The 18,176-nt window shown below is 45.0% G+C and overlaps 1 protein-coding gene across 22 annotated transcripts in view; it reads left to right on the top strand.

The window, feature by feature from the left end:
• Window positions 1-18,176, top strand: part of NEIL3 (nei like DNA glycosylase 3) — an 84,489-nt gene that overhangs the window by 22,913 nt on the left and 43,400 nt on the right. For 3 of the 22 annotated variants that reach the window (XM_038560486.1, XM_038560489.1, XM_038560488.1), the window contains 2 exons: window positions 5,582-5,657; window positions 6,554-6,818. The exons of 6 other annotated variants lie outside the window; for them this stretch is intronic. In XM_038560486.1, the coding sequence (XP_038416414.1) occupies window positions 6,759-6,818 (60 nt within the window). In that variant the 5' untranslated portion in view covers window positions 5,582-5,657; window positions 6,554-6,758. Of the gene's footprint in view, window positions 1-533; window positions 629-5,581; window positions 5,658-6,553; window positions 6,819-8,111; window positions 8,350-18,176 lie in introns of those variants that run through there. 13 more of the 22 variants (XR_005371673.1, XR_005371672.1, XR_005371671.1 and 10 more) reach the window with 8 other exon arrangements.

Below are 18,176 nucleotides of genomic sequence, written 5' to 3'. Positions count from 1 at the left end.
GTAGAAAACCAACAACTAAAACTATAAAAGGAAAGAATATGCCGCTTAAAATATCAACCCAAACAATGAAACAACTAGGAATTAAACCGAGGAAGAAAACACAATATCTTTACATAGAAACTTATACAATTTCTGAAGTTAAATAAGACGTTAATAAAAGTAGACGTGTTAACATTGTAAAACTATGAATGGTTTCCCAAGTTTATCTACATATTTAATACATTTGTAATCAATATTTCAGTGGAATTTTGGGGAGAACAGGAAACATTGTCTAAATATAACTCAAAAGCTTAAACATTCATACAAAGCTAGTATAATTATGGGAAAGAAGACTGAAAAGTAGGAGCTCATAAGACATTAAGACAGTATAATATCACAATCATAAAAAATAGTATAGAATTGGTACAGGAACAGATAGATCAATGAAACACAATAGAGAGACCAAATATATTTATATATTAAGGATGACTTTGCATATGACAATGATGGCATCATAGCTAAAAGACTTGAATATACAGAAGTGTTTTAATCAGATTTCCCTAGGTTGTGCTGCATAATGAACCATCCCAAAGTCTCAGTGGATTCCAACAAGAAACATTTTATTTCTCATTCACAAGTTTATGACCAGGTAAGAGAACTCACACTCCATTGAGCAAAGGTAGTTAAATGGCTGGTCCTGACAATGGTGCCACATCTATTCCTCCATTAGGAACCCAAGGCAAGAGTAGGGTTAATGATGCTGCTTTGAAGAAGTGAGTGGATAATTGGGAACGATAATTAATTGATCACAAGAAAAGTATAAATAAAGTTAATAGAAAAAATAGAGATATTTTATGACACTGAGGTGACCTTGGATGGGGGAGGAGCATGAATCATAATGTGAAATACTGACAAATTTGAATATATCAAAAATAAAACTTTCCATTCAAAATAGAAGTTAGCTGGTCTATCATGGAATGGAAAGGGAAATTAGCATTACACAAGGGATTATATTCTGGAGTATAATAAAAACTCACATAAATCACTAATTTATAAACTTCAAGAGAGCAGGAATTTTGTTCATGTCCTGCCTTGATCAGTATTGTATCCTCAGTGCTCAGATAAGTGCCTGGCAATACTGACCTCTCCCTACTGTTTATTTTGCCTCAGGATTTGCTGCCCATCTATCCCGTCCTCCAAAACAGATATATTAAATTTCTATTGCCGCTAAAACAAATTACAAGTTAAGTGGCTTAGCATGACACAAATTTATTCTCTAATTACTCTGGAAGTCACAAGTCCCAAATCAGCCTTACTGGCCTGACATCACGGTGGTAGCTGGGCTGGCTGGCTCCTTTTGGAGGCTTCAGGGAGACCCTGCCCTTGCCCCTTCTGGCTGCTAGAGGCCACCCACGTTCCTCGGCTCCTGGCTCCTTCCTCCACCTTCAAAGGCATCACGTGGTGTCATCACGTCTCCTTCATTGACAAGTTCTGTGCTCACATTACCTTCTCTGTCCTTCACTCTCCTGCTTCCCTCTTCTCAGCGCATGTGATTACACTGAGCCCACCTGGAGAATCCAGGCTAGTCACCTCATCCCACAATCCTTAGTCACATCTGCAGGGGCCCTTTGGCCCTGTGAGGAAACAGAGTCCCAAGTTCCAAGGATTAGCATGTGAACGTGGGGAGCGGGCATGAATTGGCACACCACACCAGGGCTTCTCAATGTTGGCACTATGGACATTTGGGGACTGCTACTTCTTTATTTTGGTGGCATGTCATGTGCCTTGCAGGCTATTTTGCAGCATCCCTGCCCTCTGCCCATGAGATGCCAATAGCACTCCCTTTCCGCTGGGTGTGACCAACTGTCCCCAAGTGGGCAAAATCACCCCGGTTGAGGATCACTGCTTCACACTGTCCTGGTGACCATTAAGTAAAGCTTATGTCGTCATGTCACTCTCCTGCATAGGATTCTTTATTGGCTCCCATTACTCTCAAAATAATATCCATACTTCTCTGCGTATCATCTTAGAACTTCCATAGTCTTGGTTTGTTGACTTCTCTGGACGCCCTCAGCACTCGCTTCCTGATCTCTTTGTCCTATGGGTATTCTTACAGTTCCCCTAATATGAAGTTCCCTCACATCCCCTGGCTTCAGGCATGGTTTCTTCCCCATCTGCCTGAAAATCCCCTTCTCCGGCTCTTCATGAGATGCACTTCTACCTATTATTCCCCCTCAAAATGTAGCGGAGATGTCTGGAATCCCAGGTCTCCTCACCACATCTGCTTGTGGCACTCAGAGCTCACCTGTCAGAGAACCTGCATTCGCTTCCTCTTCCCTGCACTAGTCTGGGAGCTACCTTGATCTCTGACTTTTCTCTGTGTCCTTGGATCTAGCACCCTTCCTGCGACAACCGAGGTGCCGATGAATGAGTCAATGGTGCATTTCATGCCTCAACCTGATTACCTTCTCGGTGGGCCCAGACTGATGAAGATATTCACAAAGATATTAACAAAACCCAACAAACTCACCATTATTAACAAAGATACTAACAAAAAAGTAACTCACTATTCTATTTCAAAATGGGAAGGGAATCAATCCTCCTATCCTCTCTCATGGAGGGAAACCCTCACAAAAGGATAATTTTTGGCTCTTCTGTGAGTGCCTAATAACGATTTAGAGATTAATTTCCCCCAAATCAAGTTCATGCTCGGAAGCTACCTTTACTTACTTAACATGCTTAAATTACAAAATAAATGAGAAAAATCCCTTCTATGCAGAACTGTGCAAAACAAAGCTGGAATTACAGCACCACCATCCCGGGTTCCTCGGCTCTCTGAAGAGACAGGGATGTCGGGGTGGTTTTGAGCATCACCTAGGAGGCCACGGCTGGTTCTGCAATTTAGATTGTGACTCTGCCGGCGGAAAACTGCCCCCGCGCTTCCAGCTTTCTCAGCAGAACAAAAGCCAGGGCCCTGCAAGGTCTCAACATTCAGTATATGCTTCAAACGATAAAACCGTCCAAATGGTTTCTGTTGCTGTGCGTGTTATTATTCTTCTGGCAGTCTAATGTTAAAAGTTTCTCTTAATGGGCAGAAACTGGAGACTCTTTGGTAAATACCACCAAAAACACCTGCACGTAATGTTCGCTAATGACTCCTTCCTCTAGTCAGAGCTCAAATTAAGAGGATGTTGAGAGAGGATGGATGGGATCCCTCTACTTGTTAAATATATTCAGGTAATTTATGTAAAACACAGAAGTTAAAGAAATTTCCCCCTTGCTACATCTTTATCATTCCGCCGAAAACTCTGCCCACAGACATTGTCAAGAGAGGGCTGAAAACAAAGTTGCATGATCCAAAATATGTCAAAACTTCATACACTGGGGCAAGGTTTTCAAATTGCCTTCACTTCCTCCGTAAGGCTGAGTAAAGGGTTGCCTTGCCTCGACACCACCATCTCTTAAGTCATTGCTAAATATATTTGATTGAAGGTGAGTGTAGTGTAATCGATGCTGCTGAAAACATTTGGCTAAGGCCATGGCTTGCCTGGTTGAATCCCAACTTTGTGGCCTTGAGCAAATGACCTCAGGTCTCTGGGCCAATTCTTTTGTTTGTGAAAATGAAGATAAGAACAGTGCTGACCTCAGAGGATTATTGTGAGGTTCAAGAGTCTGTGTTTGCAGGACACTTCGAACGTCGCCTGGCACCCGGACTGCATGGGTATCTGGGATTCTTTTTTTTTTTTTTTTTTTTTTAGTATCTGGGATTCTTGTTCGTGAAAACTGAGGAATTTTGAACTAAGGCCTCCCTGAAGTGTGATGAGCTCAGCATTATGTAAGCAACTGTGCCCACCTACTATGAGCCATTGGGACCCATGTAGGTCTTTTTCTTTTTAAAAGATTTTTATTTATTCATGAGAGACAGAGAGAGAGAGGCAGAGACACAGGCAAAGGGAGAAGCAGGCTCCATGCAGGGAGCCCGACATGGGACTCGACCCTGGGACTCCAGGATCACGCCCTGGGCCGAAGGTGGCACTAAACCGCTGAGCCTCCCAGGCTGCCCCCATGTAGTTCTTAATGAAGAAATAAAATTTATTTGCTTAAATTTATTTTAAGCAAATAAAAGACCCAAATTGCAGAGCGGGTCTTCCTCCATAGTTTGAATGGAGCTCTGGATTTCACTCTTAGTAAATGGTTCTTGTGACGTTGTGGGCTTGGGGTCCCTACATCTGCTCAAATGCTTCATGACTGTCCCTACCCCCAGGAAAAGGCATTTTGATCTTCCTTATCCTGGGCCCTGCACACAGCTGTCCCTAGGAGTTCTTCCAGTGTTTTCTACCACTACTGCCCTGCCTGACAACTTCTGCTTTAATCACTGTGTCTTGAGTACATCACACACTCGTCTGTATTCCTCTTCGATTTCTCCTAGTTGCCTTTCCACTTGCCTACGGCCCTCTGTCTTAAAGGACTGGCCCTGACTCCATCTTTTCTCTGAGCATCTCCCAGACATATGGCTTCTGAGGGATGTGTCCCTTCAACGAATTCTCTTAGTCTCTCAATTCTGTTTTGTACATAACATGAGCTCTCTTTTCCTTTTATATCTTCTAATGTCAGCGTCTCTAACTACACTGTAATTTTGTGTGTGTAAAGGCTTCCTTACAGCCCTTCGGACCCTACAGCCTGATTCGGGGCCTCACACGGAGCAAGCACTAAGTACATTTTTATTAATGAAAATCTTTGGAAGTAAAATTCATGTTTATTTTTTAACTCCCATCCAACTCCGTTGAGTGATTTTGTACCCTTTCCAACCTGTTTTCCGCTAGTGCCACGACGTACCTAGGTGCCATATATTAGGGACCTGAGGTCCTGGAGAAAGCTATCTTTTCCAATGTTTTAGACATTGTTATTTCATCTACACTTACCTGTGGTGTTAGTGAAAAGAATACTGGTCTCAGAGTTGGAAAATTTGGGTTTCATATCTGTAGCTTTCTTGGTCCCTACATGTGATCGTGAAACTCAATTTTTCTATCTATAAGCCCCTAATATTATCTATCCTGACTATCACACAGGGTTATTGTGAAGATAAATACATATCCGTGAATGTACACAAATGACTGTACGTGTGGTTGATCTGATTTCCTCAAGGATACATCAAGATTCTTGGCTTGTTGACCTAATAAAGAAAGTATACCATAGGGTAACTTAATGTATTACCTGTTTTTGTTAATGTTTATTTTAGCAAGGACTTCTGAGAACATAAAATCTCAATTCATAAGAATGACACTAAAGATAAAAGAAAAGGTTTTGGGGGTCAGAATGTTCCAGTATTTTCATTTGTAAGTTAGTAATCACAGGTGAATTCAACAAATATTCGTTGAATGTTTGTTATGTGCAAAAGAGCATCCTGGGTGCTATGGGAATTGTAAACAGGACACTCACTCGAATGTGTGCAAGGAATGAATCTAGTAGGAGACTGGTCTGCACCCAATTAAGTCGAACACAAGGTAGGTTTTGTAAAACCAACTTCAGAAGAAAAGAGATTCCTTCTGACTGTACCTGGGAGGCTTTTTTATTTTATTTTATTTATTTATTTTTATTCGAGGCTATGCATTCAACGAGAATTTAAAGGTGGGAGAATTTCAGTAAGCACAGTTGAAGAGGAATTAAGAAGAAAAAAGGTAAGGATGACAGCCTGAGCCAAGAAACAAATACAGAAGATATTCTAAGTGCAGCAAACAGAATTTAGCTTGATTTCTTGAATTCGTAGGGCATTTTATAATTCTCAACGGGCTTTCACATGTGTTATCTGGGAATTAGAATAATCATGTGGAGGTTTGCAGGAAAAATATGTTTTATTTTACATACGAAGAAAGGGAGTTTTAGAGAAAACAAGTGACTTGTCTAAAGTCATCAGTGAATCCATCATGCTTGAGAAGATGACTCTGATGAGTGTGAAAGCCAGAGTGAGGGCCGAAAGCAGTTCAGAGGTTTCCGAAATAGTCTGAGAGAAGAGCTCCAAGAGTCTGCACCCAGGCAGGCTTGCCCACAATGGTGAGGCGACTCTTTAAAGGCACTGCAGACGCTCGGTGCATGCAATTTGACTCTTGATTGGGTGCAAGGAAGGGTAACAACGAGAAGTATCAAGACTCAAAGGCAATCCCATATGGACAAACTCCGGCTTAGCTCTCCCGGGCACGCCAGGGAAGTATCTTAGTATCTTCACGTCACTCCCCACTCACTCGTCCTGAGCTCTGTGGGCAACGCTAAGCCCGATTCTAATTAAAGAGTATATTTGATCCTAATGTGCACACAGGGCAACCTGCAGAGAAAGGAGGAGTCCGTGCTGAATCATTCAGATTCATGAAGATTGTGAAGGCTTTAAAATAGGTTCACACATTATTTCATACTCTAACTTTCAAGAGATAAAGCTTCAATTTCCCACCTCCTAACCCATCCCCCATGGGCTCTACTGATAGACTGGATTCTAACAATGGAAGTAGCGACGGTGTGGATGTGTCACCTCAGAGACTAGGGAATGAAGATCGGTATAGCTCTATCCTTGCTTCGCTTTTAGATCACACCTCTGGAGAACTCAGCTGCCCCGTCAGGGGAGCAGGCAAGTGACCCTGACCCTGCAGAGAGATCCAAAGGATGGGAAACCAAGACCTCCTGTCAACAGCTGTGCAAGTGAGCTGCCTCAGAAGTGGATCTTCCAGCTAAAATCTAGCCTTTGCATCGCTGCAGCTCTGGCCAACATCCTCGCTGCAACTGCTTGAGAAATGCTGACGCACCCAGGCCAGACAGCTGTCAAATTTCTGACCTGCAAAAACTCCGAAATAATAAGTGGGATAACTGACTAGGTGGCAATAAGTAATTAATAACAAAGGTAGAAGCAAATCAGGTGGATAGCACTTCCCTCCATCAAAGGGCCGAGATGGTGACGGAATTTGGGCTGCAACGAACAGGATTCTTCATTGCATAGTTAGTAATTTGGCTGAGAAGGGTGAACAACAATTAAATAAGGCGGTAAAGTACAAAGAACCCTGAACATGATCCAGCTCACCTGATCACTAATCGCTCCCCACAAAGAAAGATTTAATGCTCCTTAAACGTTTGAATCCAAGGCTCTCGCATGTATATTCTTCTGGTTTAACGACAGCACCGTGACAGGCTGATTAAATCACAGAGAAATGAACATTCTGTTTTCATGTGCTATATTTTAATCTTCCAAAAAGATTAGATTTTTTTTATTATCTACACAATTGTATGGAGTCATTAGCTTCTTGTATTTATATGTATGCAGCTCTGTGTAAGTTTGAAAAGCTATGCATCGCCTCCCTATTTGTGTGGAGCCCTGTCTTTTACAGAGCAGGTTCAAATAGCCTCCATCTGGGGCATCCCAAGAGAGAAGGCCTGACCAATTCGGGGAGAGCTCACTGAGCTCAGCTATCTGAAAAATGGAAGCGTTTTTAATATAGACACAAGGGTGTCTGGCATATAAAGCCACATTTTCGAAAATATGCTAACTCTGTAGGAGCAAATATATAAGCTGCTCGTTCTGAAAACCCCCTCTGAGCCCCTCTCCTCCTGACCCACACCTGAACGGTGCAGACAGAACCCGAAGCCTGCAAGACAGCTACTGCGACCTTGAATTTTAGGGCCCAGTAAGAGGAAAAGATCGCAAAATGGACGTTTACTGAGTAGTTCAAGGGCAAGAGCGAACCCTCCAAACAGAAAGGTTGGAGTTTCTGAGGTCCCAGTTGCTTGGGCTCTTACGGTTTACCCAAACCCGGGCTGGGTGGGCTCCACGCACTCTGGGTGGGGCGGGCGGGGCCAGGCCGACCGAGTGGGCGGGGCCTGGGAGGGGCGGGGCCAGGCCGACCGAGTGGGCGGGGCCTGGGCGGGGCCACACGGGACCTGAGGTGGGGCGGGGCCAGGCCGACCTCAGTGGGCGGGGTCGGGCCAGGGCCCGACGGACCTCATTGGGCGGGGCCCGACGGGCCTGAACTGGGAAGGGCCAGGCGGACCTCAGTGGGCGGGGCCTGGGCGGGGCGGGGGCGGGGCCTGGGCGGGGGCGGGGCGGGGCCAGGCAGCCGAGGCGGGGCCGGATGCGCGGGAGATTTGAACGTCCTCTCGGCGCCCAGTACCTGCGCGGGGATTCGGTTGCGGAGCTGCCTCCTCCTGCGCCTAGCGGCCCGCAGTGGGGGTCGGGAGATGGTGGAAGGACCAGGTTGTGCTCTAAATGGAGAGAAAATTCGGGCGAAGGTGCGCCCGGGCCAGGCGGTGCTGGACGTGCGGGGAAGCGCCCTGCAGAGCCTGGGAGGCCCGGCCTTGCCTCGCGCAGCCTCGCTGGCTGTGGTCTCTTCCCAGGTGAGCGGTTAATATAATTTGCTACGGGGCCGACAGGGGACGATGGACTAAAGACCCCGCGAGGTTTCCAGGGCCCAAAGTGTCATCTCTTTGCTCTGCACCAGGCTCTCTGGGGCTCCGCGTTTCCCTAACTTGGCTCTGCAGCAGGGAGAAGCCGGTGCTCGCGCGCCTGCGGGACTGGCTGAGCCCGGGCTGCAGCGGGAGCTGCCCAGGCGGGGATCCATCCAAGGTGTTTTACTACCAACCACCCTGCTTAACTTCCTGCAACCCAGCCATAGATGGTCTCCTTGCGTGTCTAGGTGCATTTTCTGCTGTTAATATTATCAGATCTCTCCACGTTTTTTCCTTCACATTTTTAGCATGAAGTTCCAGCCTCTCGCCTGCCTACTATTCTGCAGGAGCACAGCTAACCTGTAATTCCAAAACTGCACATAGAAAAGTTAGCACTGACCTTCCCACTCAACTTAATATTAGCCATCTAATGAAGGGGCTGTGGAACCAGCTCTGGTTCCCTTAAGTCAATTTGTTTCTTCTTAAAATAAATGGTAGCACAGCTTCTGGCCACTCAAGGCATTCACTGCAGATGGTGTGATATTCATTTGTTAAGAATTTAGAACTTGTACTAAAAATATTCTGATTAAGCCATCATGCCTTAAAAGCCCTTTAGATGTGTGGATGATTGTATTTCATGGACGCATGCGATGTTGTGCCGTCCTTCAATTTCTCCTGCAAAGCTCCCTCCTAGCCTTTGGTCCAGGAAGAGAAAGTGGCTTAGGATGAAATTAGCATATGCTTACAACTGGAAAGAAATGAGGCTCTAAGTCTGGGAGAAAATATTTTTCAAACTTGGAAGAAGAATAAATTTTGCATCTTCTTCCAGCTGTCCTCGTTATTTATTTTGACTTTATACGTCATTCAGTGCTCTGCGCCTATTCTTCGAGGGTGGTGTTTCTCCAAATCAGGTCGGGGCACCACAGGGCTGGACCTTGAGTGTTCTCTTGGAATTTTAATGTTTCCAAAAATCACACACTCCACAAAATTTTGAATACTCAAGTCACCTGGGGAGCGAAAACAAAGGCTTCCCCTTGCGGGGCCTACAGTGTAGTTGGGAAGATGCACGGGCAGTCATCAAGCACATAACTATAAATTGATAAATTCTCTGAAGGCTCTCCTGCATGGTTCTGTAAGGACGCAGGAAGGTCAGGAGAGGCTTGGCTGACAATTAAAGTGAGGTACGAAGGGTGAGAGAATAAGCAGCACCGGGGCAGAAGGTTGGCAGACAGAACACGTCAGGCAGAGCGATGGCAAAGGGAGAGAGCTTCCGATATTTGAAGGATTGAAAGAAAAGCAGTGTGACTGGCAGACGGAGAATGAGCTAGAAGGTAGGCCCTTTGAAATAAAACAGCGTTGGGGTTGCTGGGCAGGAGCCAGACCGTGGAGATCTTTGTAGACCTGGTTAGGGACTTTGTGGTTAGGGAGGTCTTCAAGGTATGGTGAGGTCCAGTCATACTTGGGAAGGATCACTCTACCTGGAAAAAGAAAAATAAGACTGGAGAAAAGCCAACCTAGATACTGCACCCTCACTTAGGAGAGGGCTGCAGGAATCCAGGGGAGAGGGCCTGTGGTGGAGATGAAGAGGGGACAGGGTTGCTACTTCCGAAGAAAAGGCAGTAAGGCTCAGAAATGGCTATGACATGAACGTGGTTGTGGGTCCCGTGATCCACGTCATCAGCAGTCGTGTATGTCGTGTTAGGTTTTATGCTGGCTCCGGGGGATGCAAAGATGAGTAAGATAAATTTCCTGCGGTGAGAATCCAACTTAATGTTTTAAATAGATATCACCATACAAGTATTTAGGCCCAAATCGCAGGAACGTTTCCTTTAGGTTTGCTGTGAGTATCTCTAGTGGCAAGGCACAAAGTGCCTTTGAAGGAGGTTTACATTTCATGCAGTCAGGAGAAATAATAACCCTCTGATTCTACAGTTGAGGAATGGGAAGTTCAGAGGGAGTTTAATTAAGCCCCCCAAGATCACATGATTGTATGGGGTTGAAGCAGGAGTGAAGGGAGAGAGGGGGGCTTCCCTCTTTTGGAATCCAGAGCCTATTCTCTTAAACGTAGCTTTTCTCAGTTATAAAAGATTCAGTGGGAAAGTGGCTAATTCAGAGGCCGAAACACCATATTGCTTAATAGGTAGTAGTGATTATTAACTAGGGAAGTGAGACCTTGAGTTTTTGGTTGTATCCACCCATCGTTTTTAGTTTTGTTCAATTATCAATTTCCCTGCACCGGTAATTCTCTTCCAAGGACTTCCAGTCCTATGTTTAGATTGCACAAGAGAGCAACCTGGTAACATGAGGGGAATGCTTGCTAACTGTTGGGCAATTGTTAACATCTCTCAGCAGCGATACTAAATAGCTATACCCCTTAAATAAAAAGGCCTGCCCTGAAAGCTGTTATGTTTAATACCTTGACGTAAAGGAGTATTAAAAACTGGAATACGTCTGATTGGGATCAGGAATCTGGTTTTATGGAAACTGGATTTGAAAATCAATATGGATTTAATAATAGTCTCTTTGTGGTTATTGGGGAAGTTGTGAATATTTTGCCATGGTTTCACTCACTGGGCCTTTGATCAAATAATAATCATCTTTATAAACAGAAGGGGTCTCTTGCATTTTAGAGGGTTGGTGGATCCATAGCAAATATAATCGAAACGTAGATTGTCACCGATTTCCAGCATGGTGATGACTGTAACAGATGATTCCGCATTTCCCAGACGTATGGCAGGGAGTCAAAGCTGTTTAAATGTTTTTGCTACCGGCTTGAACTCACTAGTTTTCACAGGGTGGAGTTTAAAAATAAGTCAGCAACTGCATACTTGCACTGAACATGAAAAAATACAAAAGAGAGTTAAAGAAATATTATTAACTGGGCGTTTAAAATAACTCAGAGAATCAACATACTGAAAACCGAACCCCAAGCACCCCCGACCTATGTAGCTACTCCCATCATGAACCAGTTAGTGTGCCACAGAGCGTTCCCTCCTTTTGGCCTCAGTTTGGAGTTCATAGAGAACACTCTTCAGTGTGTGTCTCCTTGTGACAACTGATCCTTGTTTTGAAGAAGAGAGCCTAGCCATACCAGATCCCAGCATCTGCTAGTGGTGTATGCATTATATTATTTCTCTGAATTTTGATCCACTGTCCTGTCAGCATAAAATTATGCAACTGTGTAAGCACATTGCATAAAACTCTGCTGGAGCTTGTGGAGCCTTATGGTAAGAAACAATATCGGAATATCAATGAACATCTATGGTTGATGAGCTGTGAAGAGTCAATCCTCCGATTTTAATTGTTGGGTGGATACAATATTTTAGTGAAATCGGTGTGTAATCTGCATATGTTTTCAATCTCCCTTCACCAAACTAGATATAAAACAGAGTTTATTTATAAGCATTCCTTTCATTGGAAATACAATCCCCTGGCCATTCTGTCACTCCTTAAGATTTGATGCATGTATTCGGTATGATAGCTACTCTTATTCATCTTTTTATGTCCGCCACAGTGTCATGAATGGGTAGGCATTTGATGAACATTTTAAATGGATGGAGAACAAAGGTTTTGAATAGTCCAAAATGATTGAGGATTTAAAACTAAAATCAGTCCGAATCTTTCGTTGTGAGTATGTGTATTTTATTATGTATGTTCTGTGGAAATTCCTGCCACAAGAAAATAATGAAGCCACAAAGTAAGATTTCCTCCTTCCTTCCTCTTGTTCCTAGTGGGGGAAAAAAAGAAATCATAGCTCATTTCAGTGCCATTGTATGAAGGGATGAGCTAATCCCCAGAGATTCATTTTCTAGCTGGAGGAAGCTTATTCCTTTCAATCCAAAGGGGTTTTAAGTTTTTTCTAGAACATGCAGTATGATACTTACCTGGCAGGAGACATACGGTGATGAAAAACATGCATTATATAATTCCTTACCTGTTTAGATGGATACTGGTAATGGTTTTACCTTAATGGCTGAGGATCATTATTATCAGCATTCAGCATTACATGGAATTCTGGAACAAAGGGTAACGATCTTACAGATGAGGAGACTAAGGGAGGGGATCTTCATGGCCACTGTAGCTTTTAATCTAACAGTGAAGTATTTGGTTTGATACAGGGAAAAGAACATCTGACCATCTTGATTTTGAATTCTAGCTCTTTTGTTACTTCCTCCTGGAGAGATGCCTACACTCACATCTTTGCTTATTTGGTCAGGATTCCATTAGAGGATGCGTGAAACTCTTAGCCTAGTGTCTAGCAAAGTAAACGTCCTGCTAATTGTTTGCTCCTTTTTCTCTCAGATCAGGGCTTTCTTGCCAGACCCATATATTGGAGGAACGTTCTGTTCCCTAATGAAGGGTTTGCGATCATTTGGTGCCCTCAAATTGCAGACAAAGCATTTAGCCTCTGGGTAAATGCTTGAAGGCTCTGCTCTTAAAAAAAAAAAAACTGTAGTATATGTTTTGATGTATGAACCTAAAGACCTCTCTTCTGGTGCTTAAAGACCATTTTAAAATTAGGTTCTTTGATGGTTTAAATTGGTAGGTGAGTGACCTCTGATTAAGAAAAGTGTTGTTGTATTAGGGGAGAAAAAGGCATGTGGTGAGAAAAAAAAAAAAAGGAGAGACTATGAAAGTAAATATGGTATTTTCTCTTCTCTGTGGGGAAAATAAATAGTTGCACTAGGGCTGAAACATTTATCTATGGAAAAGTCTTGCTCTGTTCTGAAAAGTTCATCTTCCTGTTCAGCCATGGATAGACAGGATAAATGGTAATCAGCTCAATAAATCATGTGCTGTCTCTGAAGATATATGTTGTTTTGACAATTTCATATTATTAAGCCACTTGAAAATGGAAAGGTGAACCCTTCTCAATCATACTTAAAATTGTGGCATGGGAGATTTTCGTCTCTATTTCAGGGGGAAAAAAGGATGAAATGTTCAAATAACACAGTAACAGGATTATAAGGGTCAGTGTGAGAAAGTCAAGCATACGTTGGGCATTTGTGTATAGTTATAGCAGAGCTAATAGGCTTGTGGAAATTAATTCTTGAATTTGTCTGGGCAGCTGGAGCTTACACAAAGAGGTGATAACCCCAGATTCTGCAGAAGGACAAGTGAATATCTTGCAGATCTTAGGTTTATTGCAAAAGCCTTGGCCAGTTCGCACACAATAGCTCTCAAAAAAAGGGGAGCAAATCATCACTAGTATACCAGAATTTCCTCCTAAAATGAAATTAAATAAAAAAACCAAAAAAACCCCCAGCAACTTAAAAATATATGCAGGTGCTTGAGATGGTCAGTCAGTATTGAGATTTTTATTGTGTTCCGAGTGTATTATCCAAAGATGATGATGATGATGATTTTTAAAGATTCTATTTATTTATCCATGAGAGAGACACAGAGAGGGAGAGAGAGAGGCAGAGACACAGGCAGAGGGAGAAGCAGGCCCCATGCAGGGAGCCCGATGTGGGACTCGATCCCAGGTCTCCAGGATCACGCCCTGAGCCGAAGGCAGGCTCTAAACCGCTGAGCCACCCAGGGATCATCCCCAAAGCTGATTATTTTATAAATGATAGTGTGCCGGGAATCAGGTAACTTGGGTCTAGTACCCACATGATAGACAACTGGATTAAAAGATCTTCGTGTATCATTACCCTCAAAACCCAAATGAAGCGTTTAGAATCGAGGTTTTAAAGCAACCGTTTCAGTGCTGAGTAAACATCTCAAACAGAAACCAGGGCACGCTAGCACTGCTTGCTGGAAACACATCAGTCCCCTCCTAAATCCCTCCCGGTGAAGAATTCATCAACGGAATTCCTAAACTTTCTGACAAAGCTTGCTTTATGGGACATTCTGGTAAATAGAGTATTTTAGTCCCATCTAGCTTTTGGTCCTCATGAGAATATGGTCCTCTAATATGTAAACCTTACCCCACTGCAGATAATTAGAAAACAAGAGACTGGGGGGCACCCAGGTGGCTCCGTCAGTTGAGCATCTTGACTCCTGATTTCAGCTCAGGTCACGGTCTTGAGGGTCATGAGGTCAAACCCCACATCAGGCTCCACGTTGGGCTCCCAGAGTCTGCTTAGGATTCTCTCTCCTTCTGCCCCTCTCCCTGCTATGGGTGTGCACTTGCATTCTCTCTCTCTCAAATAAATAAATCTTAAAAAAAGAGGACAAGAGACTGGAGTGTTAATAATTTTCAAAGGAGATGAAGCAGATGGCGGAGTAGAAGTTTTTGCCTAGAAACCTTGGGAAAGGTTAAGCAAGGACTAAAATGGCAGGTGGGGAGACGGTGAGCCTGGATTTTTTTTTTTTTTAATCCTTGAAGTATAGTTGATACACAGGGTCACATTAGTTGTAGGTGTACAACGTGGTGATGGGACACGTCTATACGTTCTGCTGTGAGTGAGCCTGTATTTTAAAGCTGCATATAACCTTCGGAGGGGAAGGAAGAGGGATCTGATTAATCCCACGCATGTTTACTTAACTCCAGGTATTGCGTGAAGCTCTCAAGAATATTAGTTAAACACCATCATCGCCATCCCCGAGGAGCTTCGAGGCAATCAGAGGAGAAACCCAGGTCACAGTTAAATACTCGCTCGGGGTGGTAAGGACCTGAGAGTGGTTGCTGGGTTTGGTAGGTAGAAAGCCTCAGATTATTCTGCCCCCCAGGTGGGGAAACTCTAGTGCCAGAGCGGAAGGCGATCTATATATGTGAGCAAGGAAGAGGTTATGCTAACATTTCATTTTAATTCCCAAACACCTCATCAAGTATTAAAAAACTAATTCTGAAATGTATTCAAGCCAAGGTCACGCAGCATCTGTAGCTGGAGCAGTGTCTGCTGCAAGGAAGTCACTTGACAGTTGCCGAGTCCGTTTCCACAGCGACCGCCTCCCTACCTGCGAGCCTTCCTCCACTTGCCCTTCTGCTGACATCTGGGTTGTAATGTGCACCGTCATCAGGCCATAAACATCTTTTTTTTTTTTTTTTCAGTATTTGTAGAACTGTAAGTTTCATGACTTTTTCAACATTTCCTTTTTTTCTTTCTGGATGTCATATTGTGTGTTATTTTTAATCATGGAGAAGAGGGTAAAGCAGTAAAAGAAGACATAGATTACACCTTCCAGGATTTGGTGTGGGGTTCTCTTTGAGGCCCTCTCAGCCAGGACGACGTATTTTACTTTTCATTGACAGCTGTGCAAAGAGATTTAATGGTCTCATGCATTTTAAGTATATCGACCTTTATATTCTGGGATTCATCCTCCAGTGCGCAACAGAATTTATTTACAAGGGCATGTGCTCCCCTTTGTCTTTTAAGTTAAGTGGTCCGGTAACTATACAGTTTTGGAGGGCCATCCACTGACACTCCCGTTTTGCAAAATAGCCAAATTTCCCATGGCCGGACCTCTTAGACTTCCTAAAATCTCTGAGAGTTGACAATAATTTGGGGAGCATACAGATGTCTGCACCAGGACAGCCTCTGATGCCTTGAGGAATTAATCCTGGATATGAAAACTTTTTTTTTTTTTAACCTACTGCTTAGCCTTGTTATAAAGGATGCTTCAGCTGTGCTGTCCATCAGCTGCCTGCGGAGCCAGGTTTCCCACAGTGGGGGTCCTGACAGACCCCGTTAGCACATTGTGGGATATTCCCCGAGAGGGAAATCGCAACAAAACCCAATGATGTATTACCGCTGAATTAAATCCCGATGTTTAGATAATGGAGCAGTCTCGTCCCCGAACAGTGAGCAGTAGGCCTTCTGGAGTAGAAAGCTTCTCAGAAAATAATCTGGGTTTTTAGAAGGCACAGAATAAAATAAAATTAAAAAAAAAATCAGGGAAAATGATGATCCTAAGAAGCCCAAGATTGCGTAGACAAATACAAATGGGTACTTCCTTTTAATAAGATCAACACTGTCAACTGATGAGCATGAGGTGGATGGGAGTATGAAGGGTCCCCGGTGTGGACCTCAATAGGGGAGTTTAACGGCAGCTTCTCATGGATGTGTGTAGGATGGAACAAGGGACACCATGTGTGTGAAGCCGTTGGCCTCCACCTGTGGATGATGATTCAGAATCGGGTCAGAATCTGGCAAGATTGACTCGTCTTACTAGGGGTCCCCCTCCTGCACGATGGTTTTCCTCTCTTCTGAGCCCTGGCGACTCATCACCTCCGCGTTGCTAAACCCAGCCGTCGGGTGCTGGCCTTCCCCTTACTTGGTGCGTCGGCGGTGCTGGACACGGCCGTGCTTGCAGCCTCCCTTCTTTGGCTGGGGGACAGCAGCCCCCCTTGCTTGGGCTTCCTACCCCCCCGTGGCTGCCTTCTCTCCTGTGCTGCCCCCCCTTCCCCTGACGGATCGCGTGTCCTCCCATCCCCCCACCATGACACAGGAGTGCCCTGGCCCTCCCTTCCTGGGCCTCTTCTCTTCTTGATCCGACCTCAAAGCTTTGGAGGCCTTTTGAATGCCGACGACTAGGTAAATTCTGCAGCCTGGGGGATCCCTGGGTGGCGCAGCGGTTTGGCGCCTGCCTTTGGCCCAGGGCGCGATCCTGGAGACCCGGGATCGAATCCCACATCAGGCTCCCGGTGCATGGAGCCTGCTTCTCCCTCTGCCTGTGTCTCTGCCTCTCTGTCTCTCTCTGTGACTATCATAAATAAAAAAAAAAAAAAAAAAAAAAAAAAAAAAATTCTGCAGCCTGGACCTCTTTGCCGACCCCCAGACTCATACCCAGCTGCCTGTGAGACGTCCCCCCCTTAACTTACCTGGAGCCTCGCCTGACCTTTCTCTACCACCTTGTTCTACCCAGATCTTCATCGCTGCTGCTGGCACTGTCTTTCCAGGGGCTCAGCCCCAAGATCTCCCATATAGATGTGCCAGCGGATCCTCTGGGCTTCACCTCGAAATCCATCCGACAGCCTGGCCCCCTCTCACCCCTCTGCCACTACGAGCTGGCCCAGCTCTCCTCCCCTCTCGCCTGGGTGGTGGTTCTTTGCCTGCTCGTGCCAGGAACCCCGGAGCTGGAATCCTACCCAGGCAGGGAGAGCATTTTAGGAAGTGATGTAGATCAGGGCAGCCCGGGGGGCCCAGCGATCCTGGGATCCAGTCCTGCATCAGGCTCCCTGCGTGGCCTGCTCCTCCCTCTGCCTGTGTCTCTACCTCTCTCTCTGTGTCTGTCATGAATAAATAAATAAAATCTTAAAAAAAAGAAAATAAGAGGAAGTGATGTAGATCATATTAGGCTGCTTCTTCCTCCATGTCAGAGAAGCAGCCAGTCCACAGAGTGGCCCCTGGGGGCCACTTGGTGTGACACCCTCCACCCGTGGCAGGACTGCTGTGTCCACACCTGCCCCTGCTCTCTCCCCGGCCGGCGCGGTGTGCCTGCTGTGTCAGCGTGTCGCCTCACCATTCCTCCACCTGGATCATGGCCCACCCGAACCCCCTTAGACACCTGCTCAGGTGCCAATTTCTTCCTGAGCTAGGGCTGCTTCACGCAGAATTATACCTGCTACCCCCCCCCCCCGCCCCCGTCTTGATCTGTCTTTCTCATCTTGATGTCTTCTCCAAATGTTTTAAGACCCTGTTGGTATATTTATTGCTTACTCCCCGCTGCCTGGAAGACGATGAGCTCTGTGAAGGCAGGAGGTTTTTGTTTGAAGATTTTTAAACATTTTTTATTTATTCATGAGAGACACACAGAGAGAGGCAGAGACACAGGCAGAGGGAGAAGCAGGCTCCATGCAGGGAACCCGATGTGGGGCTCGATCCCGG

This window comes from Canis lupus, chromosome 16, assembly GCF_011100685.1.
Source record: "Canis lupus familiaris isolate Mischka breed German Shepherd chromosome 16, alternate assembly UU_Cfam_GSD_1.0, whole genome shotgun sequence".
NCBI lineage: Eukaryota > Metazoa > Chordata > Mammalia > Carnivora > Canidae > Canis > Canis lupus.
This window is presented reverse-complemented; position numbering and strand designations above follow the sequence as displayed.